Raw genomic sequence first — 22,340 nt, 5'->3', positions numbered from 1 at the left:
CAGGCTGCTTACAGACAGCGAACGAGCTCCCACCCAAACAACACACACACATGCAACACTCAACATGCCACACATACTACCACACTCGAACATGTCATCCACATGCAGCCAGAGTAGATGGCCAACAATTTGACAACAACGAGCTGGCGGCTCGCTCGCCCAATTTTCAACCCAAACTCTCAGACTCCGGACTCCGACTCCAAACCGTTGCACGCTGCTTTGTGCTGCTGAAGTGCCAACAAGAACAACGGCAACAACAATAGCAACGGCAACAGCAACAACACAATTCAAGTTGGAGTTTTCAATTGCCTGCCGCTGTCCAAATATTGCCAGCTCCGTGGTTAGCTCATTATTATGAAGCGCTCTTTGTTTTTTTTGTTTTTTTTTTATTTTTTTCGGCTTTGCCTAGGCCATAAATAAATCTCAATTAAAGTGCAACCCTTTTTGTTGCACGCCAGAAGCGGGGCGTGTTCGCCTGCGATACACAAACAATCAATCAGCGGTCAAGAGAATTGCGGCTCAGGACTTTTTATTTTGCGCTGCATCGATGTGTCTCCAGTTCACACCCCAAACGTGATTTTGGTTCATAGCTTTGCAACATCATCCACCCAAGCAGCGGCACCTAGCTTGTTGCATGCTGCCTATTTTTGGTTCTCTTTCATTCAATACTAGTGTCCAGCCTAGACCATGGCCAAGACCACAATCGACAGTCGGAGTCGGCGGCAGTCGTTAAGCGTGACTTTCTTATTGTTGTTTCGTTTGTTGGCTTTTTGCATACCGACAACAAGACCAACAACGACAACAACAACAACAACAGACAACAAACAGCGGCGAGGTAAACAAAAAACCGAAGCTGCAACCGAGTCGAGTCCGAACGAGAAAAGAACAAAAACAAAAGAAAGAAACCAAAGCAAAAGCAAACTCACAACGTTGGTCACTTGGCACAAACCCGAGCCAAACTCCATTCAGTCTTTGGCGAGATTTTATCGCGTGCGGACGTGTCTGCGGATTGCCAAGTATTTCACAAAGTATATATTCACAAAAGTCGAGTATTCACATACGTATTCATTACTCGGTCTGACTTTGGCGCCATCTAAGCGATGCAGCCGCAAGCCTAATCTAAACATTTCATGCAGAATAATCCAAGTGCCAAAACCGTAAAACAGTTTTTATGCTCAGCAAAAAAGAAAGACAAAAATGTGTGCATCGAGAACAGTAACCGCAACAGCAGCTGCAATGGCAACAGTTAAATCACCAAACTGGAGCTGGCTCTGGTAAGTTGGCGACATTCTGATATCCTCCCCTCTGTCTGTCCGCTGTTATAAATGCAGCAGTTTCAGAAATTATTAAAGCGGGGAAGCTTAAATTTGAAGTTTAGCTTGATATTTTATATATTAACCTAAGCAATTACCTTTCGTCCACAAATAATGAAAATAAAGACATTAATTCAATAGTGTTTGGTTCTAAAAGTTTAGAGTAATAAAAATAAATAAATTAATGTAATGCTACAATTTCAAATAGTCAAGAAATAAAAAAGGGAGTCTTTTAGTCGAATATGCTTCAACTAAAGGTTCCTCCTAATTCTTTTTTTTTTTTTCTTTTTCGACTGTGTCTAGCTGCTGCGTCGCAGCCAAAGGAATCCCTTGTCTCTGTGCCTTTGTGTTGCAGTCACCAGGTTGGCGGCGACCTTCGTGTTCAGTTGCTCCGTTTGCGTCGCTTTGCAGCTGTGCATTTGTGTGCTGAACAGAGGAGATTATCAGTAGAACTCTATTGACGAGTGTTTGAACACCTACGCTGTGGTCTCCGCATGTTTTGTCTGCTCCCTGCGATGTCGATGTCTTCGCTTTGGCCAGCTCCCAAACTTGCCACAACGAAATCTTGCACTGCGAATTTGAGGCTTTAGCTGCTGTTGGAATTTATTGTTGTTCTGTGTCAATATCGCATAGCTTTTGGCACACAGTTGCTTGACCTCAGCCGTCGTTGTGGCTTCCAGGCTTTGCTTTTCCATCTCGAGTGTTTTGCATTCTATAAGTTGATTTATGCCCTCCACGCCTCGCAGTAGCAGCTGTCCCTGAGTGTTGCTCATTGTGAGCAGCTGATGCAGCAGCCTTAAGTGGGGCGACAGTAGTTCATCTTCATCCTGCTCCTGGGTGGTCTGTGTGCCACTGTTGCGATACTGCAACCCAGCATCCGTCATAGTGCTGGCCATAGCAGACAACATTGGCTCTTCCTGTGTCTGAGTAGTTTTTGTCTCCATGCTTCGCACGATTTGCGTGGCTTGCGACACCAAGTGAATTTGCCTCGTCTGGGTGCCAATTGTGAAACATGTTTGCATAGAGGTCTGTTGATATTGGTTGATCATAGACCTCAAGTCCTGTGTGTCCAACCTCGCATCATGACTACTAATATTTGGCTTGCTTGGTAGACATCCTTCCAAGGACATCACAGTTGTTGGCTGCTTAGCTTTTGATAACACTTTTTGCTGCCTCTTGGTGCGTCTTCTAGTTCGCCCCAGCTTCAGGCGACGCGCCTGGTTGATGGTCAACAGGCCATCGTGCAGCTCGCAGCAAATGATATAACTGCAGGGGAATGTGAATGTGAAGTAAGTGTTGCATTCAACGTCAACGCCTTTGCCAAATGCTCACCTCACATTGCCCTTCAATTGGATGCGCTTGTGTATTTGCAACGCTCCCGGCGTCGACTTTGAAATTTGCAACAAGGCCTTCAGGTCAACGCGCAACATGGCTCTCGAATTTGGATGCTAAATCAAATGTTGGAAAAAAATGTACAATAAAAAAATTGCTTATGCTTTGTGTATGAAAATTATTTATAAATCTCGATGCTTTGTGTGCTTGGGTGTGCTGTCTGACTGTCTGTCTCTCTCTATCTGACTTTCTGACTGCGTCTCTCTGTCTGCTGCTGGCCACAAATCTGTTCAATTTTGACACGCAGCCCTTTGATTTTGTCTTCTGGCAATGCACGCAAACTTTTTGCCTCGTTGTTGTCGTTGTCGTCGTGTTGTATTTTGTGTCGATGTTTTTGCCGCGGGCTCCTTTGTGTTGCTTTCATTAATAATTCAAAAATGCCACATATGCGAACTCTGTCTACTGCAAAAGGACGAACAAGGTACAAAAAACCGGCTAACTGCATTCGATTACTCTGCAATTTAGCAATTCCTCTTTTCTTGTTTTTATTGTTGTTGCGAGTTAGCGACTCTTAATACAATCTGTGGCTAAATACGTGTTGATTGAAGTGCATTTTGATTTGCAAGTGGCATGTGGCATATGTTGCGAAAGTCAATGACTTGCCCCGCTGCTCCCTCCTGCCTCCTGCTTGGGCATCCATCAGACATTGGCAGCCTTCTAATCCCGCCCCGAGGTTGTCTTCATCGATTCCACTCTTTAACTTTTCTTCTCACAATTTATGCTTACTTCCAGCCAAACCCAAGTATCGAGTTGAGTTCATCATCGGACAGCTTTCACGAATTCCCCTCGGATCGTAAACGGAGCTGCTCGCTGGAGGGTCTCTAGTTGGGGATTCAGTTACAATAGTTCTTAGTTGGCGCTTCTAAGCACATTCTAATTGAAGGAAAGAGAGGTAGAGAGAGTATTACGTGGTCGGCGCATGCATTTTTCCTCGAGTTTTCTTCAGCGATTTTCGCATAAAACGTTGCATGAATTATGTGTGTGTGTGTGTAACAGAGAGAGCTTGGAGCTGGGGGAGACTTGTCTTGGGATCCACTGCCAAATGCCAAGCACGTCGCTTCGTTGTGGTCGCCTTCGGTTACATTTGATGCATAAAACTTCGTCAATATAAGTGCACTCCACACATCCACGAGGAGAGTATATGTCCAGCATAATTTGTGGCTAGAACTTCGCTTTGGATAAAGGGGCCAATAGTTGCCGCATTGCACATCGATTGGCACAGCCCAGTGATTATGTGGAACAGTTTTATGTTATAATATATTCTTTTCCCATTTATTTTTTTTCCTTTTTTGGGTGGTATAAAAGCAGCGCTTTCAACTGCAATTCTCTCATGCTCATCGCCATCATTATCATCATGTGTGTCATCATCATCATCATCGTCATCGTCATGGGCTTTCCACTGAACCGTTCAGTGCATGACAGCATGTGACTTTTCTCTATCGTCGTCATCGTCGCTCTCTTCCGCTTTTCCCCTTGTTGCTTGCGGTACGTGCTCATTTGCATTTTTAGTCGCTTTTGCTTTGCGCTTTCTTCCTTATTAACGTGTTTTGCGCGACTCTCTAGAACTTTTTGTTAAGGGCCAGTCCACTCATTGGGTTTACAATTTCCAAGCTTGACCACCGCTGTTTAGCTGCTTGAAACTTGAATACAACAATTGGACAAAGGGAAAACAGAATGCGAGAACTGAAGAACTGCAGAGCTGCAGAACCCAAAGTTCTACAATCGAATCGCCCGCTTGATTGACCCTGAACCCTGCTGACGTTCCTCAGTGTGGTGGGACTTAATCCCTTTGCGGAATTTCGCACATAAAATCGAAGGATACACTCGCCTCGGTATATAAAATAAAAGACAGGCCATAAACTTAATTTTATTTTGCAGTTTATGCTGCTTCGTTTGTCTCGCTGCACTTGCTCAAGGCAGCAACAGTGGTGGAAGTGGTGGAAGTGGCAGCAACAGTGGCAGCTTCTCAGCCAAGTCACTGGCAATGGCAACGTCAGCGACTCTCAAGGATGCCACGCACATGTACAAAATCAAAAGACAGGACAAATACCAGCAACAGCATCAGCAACAGCAGCTGCGGGCCGATGTGCTTGCAACTCCTTTGGCAGGCGCAACAAAGCAGCAGCAACAGCAACAACAACATCAACCACTGACAAGAGGTGCACATGGGCTGAACAAGAAGATGTTGAAGTGAGTATCGAATCGGGGAGCACCACTCATTTTGGGCTTAATTAATGCAACGTGTCTAGTGCCAAAGAACAAGTATAACAACAACAACAACTGCAACAACTGTTGCACACATGTCTGTGGCAGTTGTGTTGGCCATGTTGTTGGCTGGCCTGTCTGCTGCGGCCATAAATTATATTATGAAATATTCATGGTAAACGTTTCGAACTCGCCAGACAGCGCAACACGCCCCCTCACCTTCTCCTTCTCTCTCTCTACTCTCTGCCTTGCCACTAGCTAACAAGACTCTTATGCCCCCTGACTCTTCTTTGCTTTGTGTTGCACTTGCAGCAAAATGGGCTTCATGAAGGTGAAGGCGCCCAACAGCCATAACCGGAAACGCCTGGCGGTTGAGTCACGACGTCACGCATCGCGGGATGATTCACACATGTTCATCATCAAGCTGCCGCCCAATCTGCACTACTACACAAGTCCCAACGGTGTGAAGAATGCGCTCGATGTCGCACACAAACCACAAAAGCAACAGCAACAGCAGCAACAACAACAAGAACAGCAACAATCAAAGCAATCACAACAGCAGCAGCATCCACATCAAATGAGCAACAGCATCCATGACAACAACGCACTGCCGATGGAGGCAACTAAGGCAACGGAGGCAACAGAGGCGTCGGCGTTGAAAGCTAACGGGAAAAAAGGTAAACGGGATTCCATTAGGTTACACCAAAGGCACACCAACAGCAACAGCAATAGCAACAACAACAACAACAATGCTAAGAACTGGCCATAATATGTCTTGCCTGGTCTCGGTCTCAGTCACAGTCTCGGTCTCGGCCTCTGTCTCGGTCTCGTTGCTGGCCAACTGCAGATAAACATCGCGCGCGCATGTGCACAAAACAAATTGCAAAAAACAAACACACGCACACTCACACTGCACACACCCATATCACACACACACGCATAGACAAACAGCGGCAGCAAAGAGCAGAAAATGGATTACACATTTGGGCCCAGAGTTGCTGCTGCTGCTGCTGCAATGGCTCACCCATATAGCTGAATAGCTGGAACTCAACTCAACTCAACAAACAGCTCCGACCAACTGGCGACCGACTTACCAACTTTGGCACAGAGCGTCCAGACACCACTCTTGGCAGTTGGCAGCAACATTTGCGGCTGCAACAGTTGCAGTTGCAGTTGCGGTGGCAGTGACAGGCTTTAGCTATTTATATACGCACAGTAGATGGCATTGTTGTTGTTGCTGTGTCAATGTCAATGCTGGAGGATGTGCTAGGCATAAAAAATTATTACGCTCTCACGGCTCGAGCTGTAAATGAATATGCAAGCCACATCCATTAACCAACTTGGGATGCTTTAATTAAAAATCCAATTTGTTAGCGATACTTGTTGACTAATTTATGTGGCGCCCATAGAAGACTTCTTCTTCGACTTTGACTAATGCTGATGCTAATCAGAATGTTGAGCGATGCTGTTAATGTTACTGTTAGCAGCACTGTTACTGCTACTGTTATAGATACTGTTGCTGTTAATGTAATGTTCTAATCATTATGCGTGTCACGTTGCAGGTATTGTTTCCCTTCAGCTCGAATGGACGTCCTGGCCGTATCTACCACTGGAATCTACCCGTCTTGAAGCAGGCGCTGCACAAGAAGCCGCACTTTGCCCATGTCTCGGCCGATGATCGCAATCGTCTGCTGGACATTGAGAATATACCCACGTGGCGTAAACCCTGGGAGAATGAGACGGTCGAAAAGTCTTTCAGTGCCGGCAGTGGCAAGTCTAAATATAGGAAATCGCTGAAACAAAAGTCGCCCACATACTATGCGCCCTCCCAGGCGGTGAACAAGCAAAGTTTCCACAAATACTTTGCCGGCAATGGCAAACCGAAGGGCTTCTATGTCATCAAGGAGCATCAGACAAAGCCGCAGTTCTATCAGAATATCATATCATAAGTTTCAACTTCACTTCATTTCGTATGCAATGTGCATCTATAAGACTGTGGTGTGGGACTTTCTTTTGATGAATTGTTTGTACCACTCGAATACTAACTATATCAACTCATTAACTATACTGCGAGTAGAAGCGTAGCTAAAACTTCCAGTCTGAATAGGGACTGCTTCCATTTAATGTACTTCCGTCCAAAAATTCTGCATCAAATCAAATGAGTGGAGCGAAATACTATATATGTTAGAAGTATATATTTTTATACAAATACGAAATGCACAATATCAAAGCAATTGGCAATGGGGCGACCCACGTTGGGCGCCACAAACGCCACTGCGACGACTATCAATCAACAGGAAATTATGTATACATCTATGCGTATATTTAAGCACATGTACGAATTTGTAATTATCAATAAATATGATGACTGCTTTAAAACACAGCGAACAACGATTGACAGCTTGACAGATACAGTACCTTCGAGATATTTTTTTGGTTTGGCGCCACACAATGAGGCAAAGTCATAAAATTTTTGGCAGCTGCTGCTCGAAGAGCGTAACGCCGGCAATCTGGTTTTGGGAATTTTTGCTAATTATAAGAGCACGCTCGGGAATGAAGTGCTGGAGTTCTCGGGAGTGTTGGAGGAGAGCTCTTAAGCCCTGAGCTAGATTTGCGCATTAAGGGGCAGTCGTCTGGAAACGGAAACGAGGCGAGCGAGTGCGCGCATGCGCAATATCTCATTTGGCAGATAAAAAGCTCGAGCTGTAGATCCACGCGCACATGTTATAAGTCGGCGACAGAGAGTCGTCTCGTGTACACAACAATAACAATAATGATAATAATGACAAAAAAGCTTACCTCCAAAACTGCTGCATAAATAATGTTGTAGATTCTTTTCGTGATTTTCTTTTTTCCCTTTTTTTTGGCAACTGTGCCGCATAATTGTTTGTTGGGTCGGCTTAAGTTTTTCCTTCGCTGCTGACTCACGTACATTGAACTTTTAACCCGTGCCTTCGTCTCGTCTGGAGTGTGTGAGTGCCCATCTTAAGTAGATTTAATGACTTGATGTTTTATGAGCAAAAAAAAGTAAGAAAACAAAGAAAAAACCGAATTAAACACAAATCACATTTATGACAAATGCCGTCAACTGTTAAGCCTAATGAATGACGCCTGGGCGGGGACTTTATAAAGCCGCCGATGATCTATTGATTATTTTTTATGAACATCGTGCCAAATGACTTTGCTGTTCCTTCTGCAGCGAATTAACCCGCCGGCTAACTGCCACATTGCAGTCAGATAACATTCATTTGAATAAATGTGCCACGGCACATAAGCTAAGTATAATCAAACAACAACTAAACCGTCTTGATATCAACTGAGCTCACTGCTTTTACTGCTGCTGCTGCTGCCAGAAGTTGCAACTTGTTAACGCCATTCCATTTCCGCCTGTCATATCAAAATAATTATCTTAAAGTGTTGCTTGGACCAAGTCCTAGAATCATGGCTACGATATGCGACAACAGCAGCAGCATCTGTAGAATACTAGCTACAGCAACAGCAACAGCAACATCAACAGAGCAATCAGTAACGGGCGGTGTTAGTTTGCGTGCAAAGTCTCGATGACTCCAACTTGATCTGCAGAACTTGTTCTTCACGCAATCTTGATTGCAATTATGTAATTCCGAAATGCGCACTAATTAAAATAACATTTCACTTAATTGTACTTACATAACTTTGGAGTTACTTATTTGACTGATTGATATTTGCATGCTGACTCGAAACATATCCGTACAAATTGTGGACTGCAATTAAAATCAGAGATTAAAAATTTAGCACAGGTAATTAATGAGTTTGGTATTCATTTATTTAAAAAAAAGTAGGACAATATTCTACTGATAACAAGTTTTCAAATTCGATAGATTATCATACTTGTCGCTCAGTGCTCGATAACATAGTACGATATTTTAATTATCGATTCATATCAGTTGAGAATATAAACAGCTGGTTTTAGCACCGGCGTAATAAAAAGCCAACACATTAGCTTTAAAAATATTTGTTATTTGATAAATTTCAGATATTAAAAACCTCTGTCAACGTAGAGAGCTTAGCTTATCAGAAAGTTGATACATTATTTTTATTTATGAACGCCAAACTACGTGACATTATCTTGAACACAAATGTGCCTCTGGTCCTCAAGGACTTTCCCGTGAACTGGGAATGTTTCGACGGATCGCTAAAAGATTGGTGCACCCGCTTCGACAAGGATGCCTCGGATCTACCCACATTTGAGAGCATGGTCATCGCAGACTGTGAAACACCCCAATGGGAACGCAAACGAAAACGCTTTGACATGTCCATGCAGCAATTCCTCAACGAGTATTCCAAGACCGAAGACAATAAGAAGCCCAAATTCGATTGGGCGGCTTATCAATACAAACGTACCGATGAGCTGCCTCCGAGCTGCTGGCAGGGCATCGATTTTAAGCGTTTCGGATTTGCCGAACATCAGAACGATTTCAGCTTGTGGCTGGGCTCCAAGCATGCCAATACACCCTGCCATTATGACACCTATGGCATCAATATAGTGGTCCAAGTGTACGGTAGTAAATCCTGGTTGCTATTCCCTCCAGAAACAGCGCTCCAAAGCACACGTATTCCTTACGAAGAGTCCAGCGTCTACTGCTTGGAGAATTTCTATGCTCCCGCTCCCAACAAGTTGAGCCACTACGAAAAGTTCCAAGCACAGGCCTATCATTGTGTGCTGAACGCTGGCGATGTGTTGATAGTGCCACGTCATTGGTGGCACTATGTGGAGGCAGACGAGATGTCACTAAGCATTAACTATTGGGTGCCGCTTAAGACTGACTTGGATTTCACACTGGACGAGTTAATAGTGAAGCATATCATCGAGAGCTTCGTCAAAGGCGAAAGTGACCAGCTAAAGAAGTATCTGTTGAATCCCAACCAACTCGAGGAAATTGTCGAGAAAGCCAGTTCGCTCTTCAGCCTCTTCGAGAGCGCCGTTCACAATCAGACCACCGAAAGCAAACGCAAACTGTGGGATGCCGAGTACATGAATCAAAACGAAGTTACCCAGGTCATCAGTAGCATTGGGATACGAGTGCGAGCACTGGATGTGATGTCCAAGGAGGCATATAATCTGCTGTTACAGAATAATTCTATGCGACACGAAGCACCCAAAGACCCAACACTCGCCACAACCAGCAATTTGGAGAGCAACGTCATTAGCTCAACGCTGGAACTACTTATCAATAGTATGTGTGCACCACGTTGCATTGCGGGCGTTAAACGGGAATTGTTTCGAAGATTGGGAAACAGCGAAAACTTATAGCGCTAAATGAACGGAACGTTTATTTTGTGATACGCATATGAGATTAGAGAATAAAATCCGAGAATAATTCAACCTGGTTTGTTTCATACAATTTCAAACAATAAAAAAAAACCAAAATGGAGAGCGCATTAAATGCCATTGCCAATTTGGTTTCCATATAGAATCTAGATTCACGATTAACATATTTGCAGTACAGCTGCTGGGCTAAACACAGTGCATATGGTGTGGGAGAGAGTTAGACATCTACCAGCCAGGTGGCTTCTGGTTGGGGTAACCTCCATGTTGATTGGCATAACTGCCGGGATAGGTACCATAGCTGCCTGGTGGAGGTCCCTGAGGGAAGCCACCAGCATATTGATAATCTGAAAATGTATGTTATTTAATAAAATTTCTTTAAAGTTGGAAGATTAGTTTACTTACTGCCTGGGTATGGCAACGTGGCATAGGGATTAAAGCTCTGCGGCATGGGAGGTGGCACGTAGGTGGGATACGGCACATTTGCGGATGCGCCATATGGCACCGGCATATGCACTTGGGCTGGATACGGCACTTGCTGTGGTGCCATAGCCGGCGGTGCACCTGGAGCACTAGCAGGTGTGCTTGGAATGTCTACAGAATGATTAAAGAGAATAATTCAATTAATAAAATACAGCTGGAATTGATTTACAAAGACTACAAACCGCTGCCACTGCCCGAGGTGGAGGCGTAATGTGATGGCAATGCCGGTGTGGCTGGTGGAGCCTGGCGGCTGGATTCTGTGGTCAGATCCTTGAGCAATTCTTCCTTCTCGGTTTTGCGTGCAAACACAAAATCACTGATTTTGTTCTGGAAAACAACGAGCAGCTGTGTGAGGTCATTGTAGAATTTGGTGCCCTCCTGCAGATTGCCCGACAACTCGATGTAGCTATCATATGCCGTGGCCAACTCCTGATACAGCTTATCGCGTGAGCTGCCACAATTGCCCGTCTCGGAGACGAAGGCGCCGTGCGCATTTTGAATGTCCGCCACCAAAGTTTGCTGACGCTCCACGCTCTCCTTCACTTGAGCCTGCAATGGACTCAAGGTCTGGCCAATGCGTGCTAGAGACAAGGCGGGCTCATCAATGGCTCCATCCTTTTGCAGGGCATGCAAGAACTCATCCTTCATGTTGAACGTGGCCGATTTGAGTTCGGATTCGACAGCATCGCGTTCTGCCTTAATGGTATCCACAGCTTCCATTAGTTGCTTCAAACGCTGCACACTAGAGCAGCTTTGATCCACACTGCCACTGGCCGAGGGCAATGACTGCTGTATTTGTTCGGGCGGCAGTGAGAGCAGCTCGATGCCCTTTTGATTGGCCTCGAACTTCTGACGTACCACCTTATCGGCCTCGATGGCATTGTTGATCACCTCGCGATATTTCTTTGAATTGGTGCGGAACATTTCCGTCAGCTTATCAGAACTAATGCGAGTCCAGCGCTCCTTAAACTGAGCACGCAACTGATTGTCCGAATCGCGTTCCTCATCCAACAACCGTTCGGTCTCATCGAGAATCTCACGATTGCGATTGAGCAACTCGGGCAAATCCTTCAACATGGTCTGTATATTCTCAATGCCGCCCTTCTCACGCACCTCGGTCGCCTTCTCGCGCAACGATGGTGGCAAGCCACTGTTGCTATCTGTGGCCTCAACAGCAGCCGGCAAATTAAGGCTAGCCAACACAGCATTCAAAGTTTGCGTAGATTCTCGCAACTTCATGATTTCGCCATTGACAATCTCGTTCTTACGCATATCCGATGCAGTCAGAGCACGGTGCAGTTCAACAGGCACCAGATTGGTGAAGATGTCCTTAAAGTTGCTAGCCATGGGGACTCCAATCGGGAGCGGCTTTGCTAACTGCGCTTTGCCAGGCGAGGCCAAAGTGCTGAGCTCCGGTATCATTTCATTGTAGATGAACTCATTGTCCTTGGTGGACTCGGCCAGATTGCGCTTTGCACGACTGAAATACTCATCCAAGTAGCTCTCGTTGCCGCCACGTGTTTGTGCCGCCTTGAACAGTTCGATGGCATTGCGCAGGCGGGCAATCTCCTCGCCAATCTTCTTGGCCGCACGGCAAGCCAAGCTCTGATAGAGCTGGGTGAGTGCATGCAGACCAGCCTGTTTGCCAGCTACTGTGGGTATCCATTCCTTCTCCCAAACATTGCGCACCGACTCCTTTTGCATAGCACGCAGCACATCCGCATAGAACTCTTCGCCCTGACAGCACAGCTTGGCAATGATCTGATCCTTCATATTATCTGTGGCGTTAAATTTTAGATTATTAAATATAGTTACGTTATGTTCTATATATATTTCTAGAGACTTACCTTTAATGGCCTTGAGGATGAATACTTCCTGAGCTTGGGCCACCATCAATGCCTGCAGCACAATCAGCGTGTCCTGGCTTAAGTCCGGAGTAGGCTCCGATGGCACTGCGGCGGGCGTGGCACCTTTCAGGTACTGAAAGATGCCTGCACTCTGCTGCAGCAGCTTAATGGCGAGTTTGAGGCCCTCGTCTGTGTCCAGGTGCTGGCTGGCAGCGACACTGCTTTGCAAGGCAGCAATGTTGAATAGTACACATACCTTCTCGAACAGAATAGAGGTATGAGCTGGAAGAAAGACGTGTGGTTAGAACCAGTTTTTTATTTATTCATAATAATACAGAGAAAACTTACTCAAGCTTATTTTGCCACCGAAAATTGAGCCCTTGTCGAAGGCATCTTTCCACTTGAACGGTATTTGCAGCTCACTGGCAGCAATTTTTGTTTCCAGTGCACATATCTGATCGTAGTAGCTGCAAAAATAACAAAAACAGTAATTTAAGTGATATACAATTAAAGACTGCGTCATCCATTCTCTTGTTTACGTCTCGCTCTCTTTCTCTTTCTCACTCACCCGCAATGAGTCACACACACCAAAACACACGTCTATAAATGCGTGTATGCGGCGCTTTGATTAAACTACTACTAATACTACTGTATTTAATGTTTCTAACATTAGGCATGAGTCATCGAACCCACAGGAGTCTTTAAGCATAAAACCCCCTTTGTTATTTCCCAACTTTCTTTTCTTTTCGCACAAAAGACTTACGCATAAACGACTTCCAGCGAAGCCTCATACTTCTCGAAGAACTTCCAAATCGCCGTATTGCGTTGCTTTGAAAAGTCATTTACTGCCTCAGCATACTGCGACTTCTCCTCCGCTGAAGCACCATTGTAGGTGCTTTGTATCAAATTGTTCAGAGGCTTCACTACATCCACTTCGGATGGCTTTTTCAACGGAATAGCCAATAATTTTGACATTTTTTCTAATTTCTTTTGTTGTTGTACAAAAATATATACACTAAATGATTTTTACACTAAAAGCACTTGGTAAATTTAATTTGCTGATGGAATTCACAATAGCTTTTGCTCTGCCCGTTGTCCATCAACAGCTGCGGCTCGCAGTGTGACCATAATTTCAAAATATGCTATTTTACTTCTAGATAATGGTGTTAAAAAGTATATTTAGTGGAATGAAATGGAGGTCCCACAGTCATTACTCATTTGTTGCCGCACTTTTTTTGTTTAAATAACTCGGTTAAAGTTTTTGTTCGGTAGAAAAAAATGTCCTGTCATTTTCTGTGTTTAAAAAAATTGTTGCAATTTGTTATGCGGTGATACATAATTGGTAGTTCAAATGCTCCAAAGTTGTCATTCAGAATGACATACTTGCCCTAGAACCATTTTGAAATAGTTCTTTATTGCAATATTTAAATAAGATAATTAAAAAAATATGATTGTGCTGTCTACTAAAAAAAAAAAAAAATCGTGAGTATTTATTGAGCTTCTAAGTCTTATACGAAAACATATTAATTTACTTATATAATAGGTACAATATTATTATTTTATTTAAATTGTTCTGCGAGATTCATCTCCTTCACTATGGTAATAATGCTGAATGCGAATTTCGCCACCTTTTGGGAAATTATAAAGAACATTTTAATACCATATAGTTTAAGTTTAAGTTTGAAAGATGAACTCACTGTGATATTACTGTTCATGGTAATAGGAATAATTCCGCCAGCAATGAACATGATTGGCTGCTGGACATGATGCATAAATTGAATCAGAGTGCTTTTATATCGGGCCGGAGCATCGGTCCAATTTGACTGGAATATACGAACTCCAAGCTCCTGGCACTCGTCAATTAGCAAATTGCAATTGTAGCAGAAGGGAAATGTCTCACTTAACACAGCAACAACAAACAAACAACAGGCCATCCCACGCCACAAATTGGAGAAAAAGAATATGTTAATTAATGTCAATCCCAAGACAGACCCAATTAAACCAAACTGTACAAAAATAGTGCCTGAAATCATTGGACGAAGTATTTTGCAGCATCTGAAAATAAGAATCATAAATATGAGACATGAATTAATGAAAATATTTAATTCTCACTCTAAAATCTTTTTGTGATCCTTAACGCAGTTAACCAGATCCTCGTAGTTTTGTTCGTCTGTCTTATTAGGGTCGGTGCGTAGATTTTGAACACGATCCATTAAAAGATTAAAATGGCCTCGAATCAAAATAATAAACACAACCAGATAAGTGTCAGATAGCTGATGTTGTATTACAGCAAAGGTCATCACAATGTATTCGAAGTTTGCTTGTATGACTAGATTTAGTAGACTTTCATGCCAATCAATCAATGGATTGTACAATGACCAAGGTGGTCTGCCACTGGCCAAATAAGACAGAAATGTGGATCCAGCATATCCGTTGTAAAGTATTGTAAAGATCAAGAATATATAGTTGCTTAGGGATATTGACTCATGCATTTTCTTACGAGCCACATCCGTCTCAATACGTTTGTCTAGCTCATTTAATATAATTTCGACTTTACGAAGGCGCCATAAATTAATATAGGTTATGCTACACTTTACTGTTCCTCCAAAAGTATTGATGGCAACCTGCAACGAAGTGAGGAACTCATCGGGTGTAAAATTGTCGAACTCCTTTATGTAGCTAAGAGCGAATCCCAAAGGCAGATAAACAACTCCAAGTGTGTAGGTTAAAACGCTGTAGAAATAGTAGAGACCTCTCAAGAAAATTGGACCTGTCTTAGGTGGAATCCAGCCAATGAACTTCATCAGACGATACATATAAATGCATCCATCTCGAGATGTAACCTTCTGAGTGTCCGGTGCTGGCTGGATATACTTGAAGAATGCTTCCTTCTCCATCTTGACAGACTGTTACCTGAGCTGTCAAGTACCTGGTCTTTTATAGTCAACTCAATTAGTGAAATTGCAAGAATTTTGACAATTCGGCACAACAGTTTTTCAAATCCTATAATTAGATAGAAAAGTGATGTTGAAAGTAGCTTAGCGAGACTTAAATACCCTTTCTGCAATTGTCGCAATACGTTACATTTTATTTAATTAATTCACAATCAATTCAAACTGATTGTCGACAAATTTAAATGAAATGAATTCGCTATTTAAAAACTATCCTTCCAAATGAAACTGTAAATTATATTAAAAAGTAAAAAATTAAACATGTAATAGTACTCAAAAGTAATAAACAAAATAATACCAGCCGCCAAACATAGGAAAATAAATCACATTCAGAATGCAAGTCCTTGCCTAACAATCGCACACTTTAATTATTAAAAGGAGGTGCTGCTTGTTTTCAACTGCAAATTGAGCAATTTGGGCTGGGAATCGTTTTGTGTAAATTGAAGGTATAATTATTGACAACATGTGTACAATAAAGATGAAAATTGGTCTTAATGCTTTAAATATACTATAATAGAGTGATTTTATGCTTGTTGACTCAAGTATCGCGGACAAAGTCTAATCATGGTCAACAGCATCAGCGATATAGCATTATTCCGATGCTTGCCTCCCTGAGTAAACTCTTAGATATCAGAGAATATCAGATATTAAACTAGTTTTAGATTTTGGCCACGTGCCGTTCTGTCCACAAAAATCGAATAAACTAAATTTCAGATGAAGTTTTAAAGCGAAAGTTCTGTTTGCGGTTCAACTTGAGCCCTAATACTTAGAAGCTATGAAATATAAATGTACCCAATATTTTATGTAAAAATAGCATAATTAAAAGAGTTCGATTGTGCTGGTTTAGAAATGAAATAGCGTTTGCATTTATTCAACTAGTAAGCATAATATGAAATTATATTAGTTCTTTTAAATATTTAGTCCTAAGAGAGTGGTTATACATCAGTTTACTTAAACTGTTCAGCAAGATTCATCTCCCGCACTACGGTAATAATACTGAATGCAAACTTGGCCACCTTTTGGAAAATTATAAATAATATTTAAATTAATTGTTGTCTAATTTAAAGAAAAACTCACTGTGATATTGCTGTTCATGGTGATAGGAATAATTCCGCCAGCCATGAACATGATTGGCTGCTGGACATGATGCATAAATTGAATCAGAGTGCTTTTATATCGGGCCGGAGCATCGATCCAATTTGACTGGAATATACGAACTCCAAGTTCCTGGCACTCGTCAATTAGCAAATTGCAATTGTAGCAGAAGGGAAATGTCTGACACAGTACAGCAAGAACGAAAACACATGAGGCTAAACCACGCCACAAATTGGAAAAGAAGAATATATTAATTAATGTCAATCCCAAAACAGATCCAATTAATCCAAACTGCACAAAAATAGTGCCCGATATCATTGGACGAAGTAGTTTGCAGCATCTGAAAATAAGAATCATAAATATGAGATATAAATTAATAAAAATATTTAATTCTCACTCTAAAATCTTTTTGTGATCATTGATGCAGTTTACCAGATCCTCGTAGTTTTCATCGTCTGACTTATTGGGGTCGGTGCGCAGATTTTGAACGCGACCCATTAACAGATTAAAGTGACCACGAATCAAAATAATAAACACGAGCAAATATGTATCAGACAGTTGATCCTGTATTACGGCCCAGGACATGATGAGGTATTCGAAGTTTGCCTGTATGAACAGATTTAACAGACTGTCGCGCCAATCTATGAATGGATTGTACACTGACCAAGGTGGTCTACCACTGGCCAAATAAGCCAGAAAAGTAGATCCAGTATAACCATTATAGACAATTGTAAAGAATAGAAACACAAAGTTGCTCAAAGCCACAGATTTGTGTAACTTCTTACGAGCCGCATCCGAGTCTACGCGTTCATCCAATTCATCTAAAATATTTTCGACTTTCCGAAGACGCCACAGATTAATGTAAGTAATGCTGCTTTTTACTGCTCCTCCATATGCATTTAAGGCGACTTGCAACGAGGTAAGAAACTCATCGGGTGTAAATTTGTCGAACTCGTTTAAGTAGCTCAGTGCGAATCCAAGAGGCAGATAAATAACTCCAAATGTAAAGGTGAAAAAGCTGTAGAAGTAGTAGAGACCCCGCAAGAAAATAGGACCTTTCTTAGGCGGAATCCAGCCAATGAATTTCATCACACGATACATGTAGACGCAGCCATCTCGAGTTGTCACTTTCTGAGTCAGCGGTGCTGGCTTGATGTACTTGAAGAATGCTTCCTTCGCCATGTTAATAAACTTTGAGGCCCGCTATCAACTACCTAGTCTTTTATAACCAACTCAATTACTGAAATTTACTATTTTTTTTTAACTATTATGCAGCTGTCTTAGTCCTGTAACCGTTCAAAACAACTATCTTCAGTGTATCGACGATTTAATACTCTTATAAGGCTTTCAAATTTTGAATTTCGAGACGTTACCTTTTATGAATTTTTTTATAAATTAACTTCAACGTACAATATTTAGACAGTCCAACAAATAATAAATTCAGACGTATGTTTTAAATTAAAAACTTTGTTTATTTATTATTGACAACCCTAATAATATACAATTTTTTTTATTAAATAATAACAATCATAAAAAATATAAAAGAGTATAGTTATGTGTATCAAAAAATAAAATTTGCCCGCCTAACAATTAGAACACATTTAGAATGCAAGCCCTTACCTAATATTTGCACACTTTTATAAATTATAGAAAAGAGGCGTTACATCTTTTAAATGCAAATTGAACCATTCACCGTGGAAGTTTTTTTTAATAATTAAATTGAGGGTTCAATTAACGACAAGCAATTGCTTATGTTTAAATACTATATGCCTATAGTATTTCTTTAGTTCTTTAAAAAAAAAACCCCGTTTAGAAATATCTTGTTCAAGACGTATATTTAAAAAATTTCTGTCAATTTTGAAATGGAAATTAACCATGTTTATTAGAATATTAAATTAAAAATTGTAATTTAAAATGATTCAAATGAAACGCTTTTTTACACGTGTTTTTAAAAAATATACCAATATACTATATTTGAAGTGTAACCAGGCGACGGTTTTTTGTTTAGAAACTCATTCCCCTACAATTCAACATGACGGAATTTTGATTATTAAGGATAAAAGATCTAGACTCATTTGAAACAATAATGAAACCGTTATTTAAACTTTAAATTTTTTGGAAAAAAATAAAATATTCTAAAATAAAAAATCGATGACCCGAAAAAGTATGAAAAATAAACGATATATCGAGTATGCTATCGATATTTCTCCACCTCTAAACTCTAGACACTTTCTATTTTCTGATTGCGTTGTTGTGGAAGAAAGCAAACTGGGTGAAATTAAGACATTTAATGTACATTAATTCAACATTATTGCGATAATTTCTAAAAAGCACACAACAGAGCAAAAAGAGTACGGCGATTCACGTACAAAAATACGTGTGAGTGCGTGTGTTCTGAGGAGTTTTGCACGGCATTCAGAATAACAGAAAAGTCAGAGAAAAGCAAGAAAGCAAAAAAAAAAAAAATCGAAATATCAACTTGCGATGGCCGATATTGAGAAAATTACAGCAGCGGCTGCTCCGACCGATATACCCGTGTTGTCATCGTCAAACGTTAGCGAAACGGGCGGTGCCAGCAGCAGCACAGCTGAGCTCGGCACATCGCCCAGTGTCCAGGAGCCCGTATCGAGCAATTCCCATCCTCATGACTCGGAATACGATACCGCCAGTGATCTTGAGGGGGGCGAAGACTACGACGACGATGACGATGAAAGCACAAGCGATGAAGAAAGTGAAACCGACGACGATGATGACGACGACGAAACCGATGCCGATGCTGACGACGATGAACTAGGCAGCGGATTGGAGCGCAATGCGGCGACGGCAGCCGGTGACAGCGAGGCGCAAAAGAAAGTCGACGAAGATCGTAGCAATCCCCAATACATACCGAAACGTGGCACCTTCTACGAGCACGACGATCGCACAGCTGAAACAGAGGGCGATGGTGCTGCCGTCGATCCCACGGCCAACGACAGTGGTCCAGGAGGCCTCGCTGAACCGAGCAGCGCTGATGCCGACGGCAATGAGGTAATTGGTATTTCAGGCGGCGCACCAGCTGCTGGTCAGCCGGCAACCATTTCGCAGGCGTCAAAGACTATGAAGAAGTGGCAACCGGCATCGGGTGGCGATCGGTGGTCGCACGATCGTTTCGAGGCCAGCGAACAGGCGCCTAAATCCCGAGCTGAGCTGTTGCAGACCTATGGGTACGATATACGCAACGAGGATGCGGCGCCGCGTGCGCGTCGTCGTCGACGTTATGGCCGAGGACCCAGCAAATACTCAAGAAACTGGGAGGATGAACAGGCGTATTTGAAGGCCAGCAACAAGGAGCGTAAGCCACCGCGTCCCCAAGACTTCCCTGCTTTGAATGAGCAGCAAAGAAGCGGCACGAGCAGCGGCAGCAAAATGCGTGCCAGACGTTCCTCGACGTCGCGCGACGAGAAGGAGAATCGTGGCGAGCGTCGCAGCCTCGCCAATGGCAGTGTGGAGAAGCAGCTGGGTACTGCACCAGGATCAGGCTCGGGCGCAGCCAACGCTGGATTGCCAGCCGGTAAGTTGAGTCAGGATGAGCGCAAGAATCGCAATTACAGGGAGCGTGCAGCTGGCGGCTCGAATCGCCAGAATCCCATGGAGTTCAAGCAGAAGTCTGGTCATCGTTCAAGTCACTCGCGTGGCGAACAGCGCGATTATGCCGAGCAGCGTGCGGAGCGAGATTATCATCATGCGAAGCCAAATGCGAATCGAACAAATGGATTACCCAAGAACGAGGTGCCATCTCAGCAGCAGCAGCAACAGCAACCACATCAACAGCGGCAGCCACAGCAACAGCAGCTGCAACATCAACAGCAACAGCAGCAGCAGCAAGCACCACAGCAGCAGAAACACTTGTCGCATCAGCCCAAGCAGCAACAGCAGCAACCACAACAACAGACGCCTCTGGTCACATCGAATTTGTCGCAGCGTCTGCAGCAGGTGCAACAACGCAACGATCCAAGTCATGTGGGCAGTGTGCAAATGCATGCGCTCGCCTCTCAGAACCAACAACAGCAGCAGCAACAACAACAGCAGCAACAGCAACAGTTGCATCTGCAGCAGCAACAGCAACAAGAGTTGCCTGGCGAGCATCGCAATGGACCCAAGCGCTACTCGAGTCTGCGGCGCACGCAGCACGAGGCGACACAGCAGCAGCAACAACAGCAACAGCATCATCTCGCTGAGCAGCAGCAAATGCAACAGCAATTGCAGCTGCAGCAGCAACAACAACAGCAGCAACAGTCACAAATAATGCTGCAAGATCCGCATTTGTTGCGTCTCCAGATGGCCTATCAGCAGCAGGAATTGCAGGTGCAGCTGCAGACACTGCAATTGGGTCCAGCGCCGCCCACAGCAGTTGCCACAACACAGCCAAAGGCCGCAGCATATCCACAGGCCCAAGCTGCACCCTCATACTATGTGACGGGTGGCGGCGAAGCGGTTCCAGTGCCCGTCGCTGTGCCACAGGCGCCCTATGTCAATCCGGCCAATGCCGCCTATTTGCCAGCCACACCCGCAGCTGTGGCCTATGCCCCACAGCAGCAACAACAGCAGCAGCAGCCGCCACCACAGCAGCAACAACAGTCGCAGCCAGCGCAACAAGCAACTCAGTCAAGTGTGGCACAAGCAGCTCAGGCGCCAGCTGCACTGAACTATCACCAAAACTATAATACTGTTGGCGGCACCACGTACTTTGTGTCGCCAGCTCAGACAACGACACGACCCGCTGTGTTGCCTCAGCGTCGACCCACCAATGCGATTCCCATACTGCCGCCATCGGAGAAGCACAAGAGTCGCTCTGCCACGGGCAGCGGCACCAATGCGAATCCAAAGAGTGATGAGGCCGGCAGTTCAGATAACATTGATCACATCATCGATAATATGTTTGTGCAACGACCGGCGTTCCAGCCACCGCCCACAGCAACATCATCATCATCAGCAGCTGCGTCAGCTGCAGAGACAAGCAATCAAGCAGCTGGCAACAAGACTGCTATCGAGGATCCAAATAGCAATACAACAAGCAGCGAACAACAGCAACAACAGGCAGCAGCAGCTCATCAGGCGATGGCGGTGCCTGGGCAGGAATGAGTGCAGTTTTATGCCAACAATCAACGGCAGCAAGATCATAACCAGCAATATCGCAGTGGTTATACCTTGATGCCGTCGCACGTTGGCCTATCTTACTATCATACACACTAGTTTAACGGATTGAGCTTAATCCTTCGCCCTCAGTTAATGAATAACGATCGTTCTTGGTTTATTTCTCTCTCTCGCCAGGGGCACTAAAGGTCTGTGACTGTGACTTCCCCTTGTTTTTTTTTGTGTAGAGGCGCAAGAGCCAATTCCGCGAATTTGTGCGTAGTAGGAGGAGTACGAGATTTGTAATTAGTGAATAGAGCAGCACTTAATCGAACTAACTAGTAATGGCTACCTATCTATATCCCAGAGTTGATCATAAATGCTTCACTGGATACGTATTTTGTAGTGCATAATTGAATAATTTGTGAATCGTAAGCCATGCAGCTCACTTTTAGCATATATCATGAATTTTAGCCAGTTGAAAGAGGCGCTGGTCCTTACATAATATGCTTACTCATAAATATATATATAAATATATACATACATAACATATAGTTGCATTTTGAAGTTGAATTATCGTGAAATGTAATTAATCAATCATTGGACATTGAATTTCAAATAAAAGTTGTCATCG

At 43.3% G+C, this 22,340-nt stretch overlaps 7 protein-coding genes across 7 annotated transcripts; 3 read left to right on the top strand and 4 right to left on the bottom strand.

The window, feature by feature from the left end:
• The first annotated feature begins 954 nt into the window (after window positions 1-954).
• Window positions 955-7,300, top strand: LOC132785136 (probable basic-leucine zipper transcription factor N). Its single transcript, XM_060791129.1, has 4 exons — window positions 955-1,274; window positions 4,584-4,895; window positions 5,223-5,676; window positions 6,452-7,300. The coding sequence occupies exons 1-4, from the start codon at window positions 1,198-1,200 to the stop codon at window positions 6,857-6,859; spliced, it is 1,251 nt and encodes a 416-aa protein (XP_060647112.1). The 5' UTR covers window positions 955-1,197; the 3' UTR covers window positions 6,860-7,300.
• LOC132784191 (uncharacterized) lies at window positions 1,452-3,019 on the bottom strand. Its single transcript, XM_060789625.1, has 3 exons — window positions 2,646-3,019; window positions 1,794-2,579; window positions 1,452-1,739 (listed from the first exon to the last, which is right to left on the bottom strand). Exons 1-3 carry the CDS (start codon window positions 2,741-2,743, stop codon window positions 1,613-1,615), a joined length of 1,011 nt encoding a protein of 336 aa, XP_060645608.1. The 5' UTR covers window positions 2,744-3,019; the 3' UTR covers window positions 1,452-1,612.
• A 1,554-nt stretch (window positions 7,301-8,854) lies between the features above and the next one.
• LOC132784190 (HSPB1-associated protein 1) lies at window positions 8,855-10,370 on the top strand. Its single transcript, XM_060789624.1, has one exon. The coding sequence runs from the start codon at window positions 8,992-8,994 to the stop codon at window positions 10,201-10,203; it is 1,212 nt and encodes a 403-aa protein (XP_060645607.1). The 5' UTR covers window positions 8,855-8,991; the 3' UTR covers window positions 10,204-10,370.
• LOC132784189 (programmed cell death 6-interacting protein) lies at window positions 10,198-13,662 on the bottom strand. The gene is made up of 6 exons (XM_060789623.1): window positions 13,312-13,662; window positions 12,897-13,015; window positions 12,549-12,830; window positions 10,884-12,479; window positions 10,624-10,812; window positions 10,198-10,565 (listed from the first exon to the last, which is right to left on the bottom strand). Exons 1-6 carry the CDS (start codon window positions 13,521-13,523, stop codon window positions 10,447-10,449), a joined length of 2,517 nt encoding a protein of 838 aa, XP_060645606.1. The 5' UTR covers window positions 13,524-13,662; the 3' UTR covers window positions 10,198-10,446.
• Window positions 13,663-14,030: 368 nt separating this feature from the next.
• On the bottom strand, window positions 14,031-15,445 carry LOC132785135 (odorant receptor 59b-like). Its single transcript, XM_060791127.1, has 3 exons — window positions 14,661-15,445; window positions 14,246-14,603; window positions 14,031-14,176 (listed from the first exon to the last, which is right to left on the bottom strand). The coding sequence occupies exons 1-3, from the start codon at window positions 15,443-15,445 to the stop codon at window positions 14,108-14,110; spliced, it is 1,212 nt and encodes a 403-aa protein (XP_060647110.1). The 3' UTR covers window positions 14,031-14,107.
• Window positions 15,446-16,422: 977 nt separating this feature from the next.
• On the bottom strand, window positions 16,423-17,776 carry LOC132785134 (odorant receptor 59b-like). Its single transcript, XM_060791126.1, has 3 exons — window positions 16,992-17,776; window positions 16,577-16,934; window positions 16,423-16,515 (listed from the first exon to the last, which is right to left on the bottom strand). Exons 1-3 carry the CDS (start codon window positions 17,774-17,776, stop codon window positions 16,447-16,449), a joined length of 1,212 nt encoding a protein of 403 aa, XP_060647109.1. The 3' UTR covers window positions 16,423-16,446.
• Window positions 17,777-18,817: 1,041 nt separating this feature from the next.
• LOC132787875 (uncharacterized) lies at window positions 18,818-22,339 on the top strand. Its single transcript, XM_060795214.1, has one exon. It carries the CDS (start codon window positions 19,079-19,081, stop codon window positions 21,713-21,715), a length of 2,637 nt encoding a protein of 878 aa, XP_060651197.1. The 5' UTR covers window positions 18,818-19,078; the 3' UTR covers window positions 21,716-22,339.
• Window position 22,340: the final 1 nt, after the last annotated feature.

The sequence above is a fragment of the Drosophila nasuta genome, chromosome 2R (genome assembly GCF_023558535.2).
Source record: "Drosophila nasuta strain 15112-1781.00 chromosome 2R, ASM2355853v1, whole genome shotgun sequence".
Classification (NCBI taxonomy): domain Eukaryota; kingdom Metazoa; phylum Arthropoda; class Insecta; order Diptera; family Drosophilidae; genus Drosophila; species Drosophila nasuta.
The sequence above is the reverse complement of the archived record's forward strand: the minus strand, read 5'-3'. Positions and strand labels throughout refer to the sequence as shown.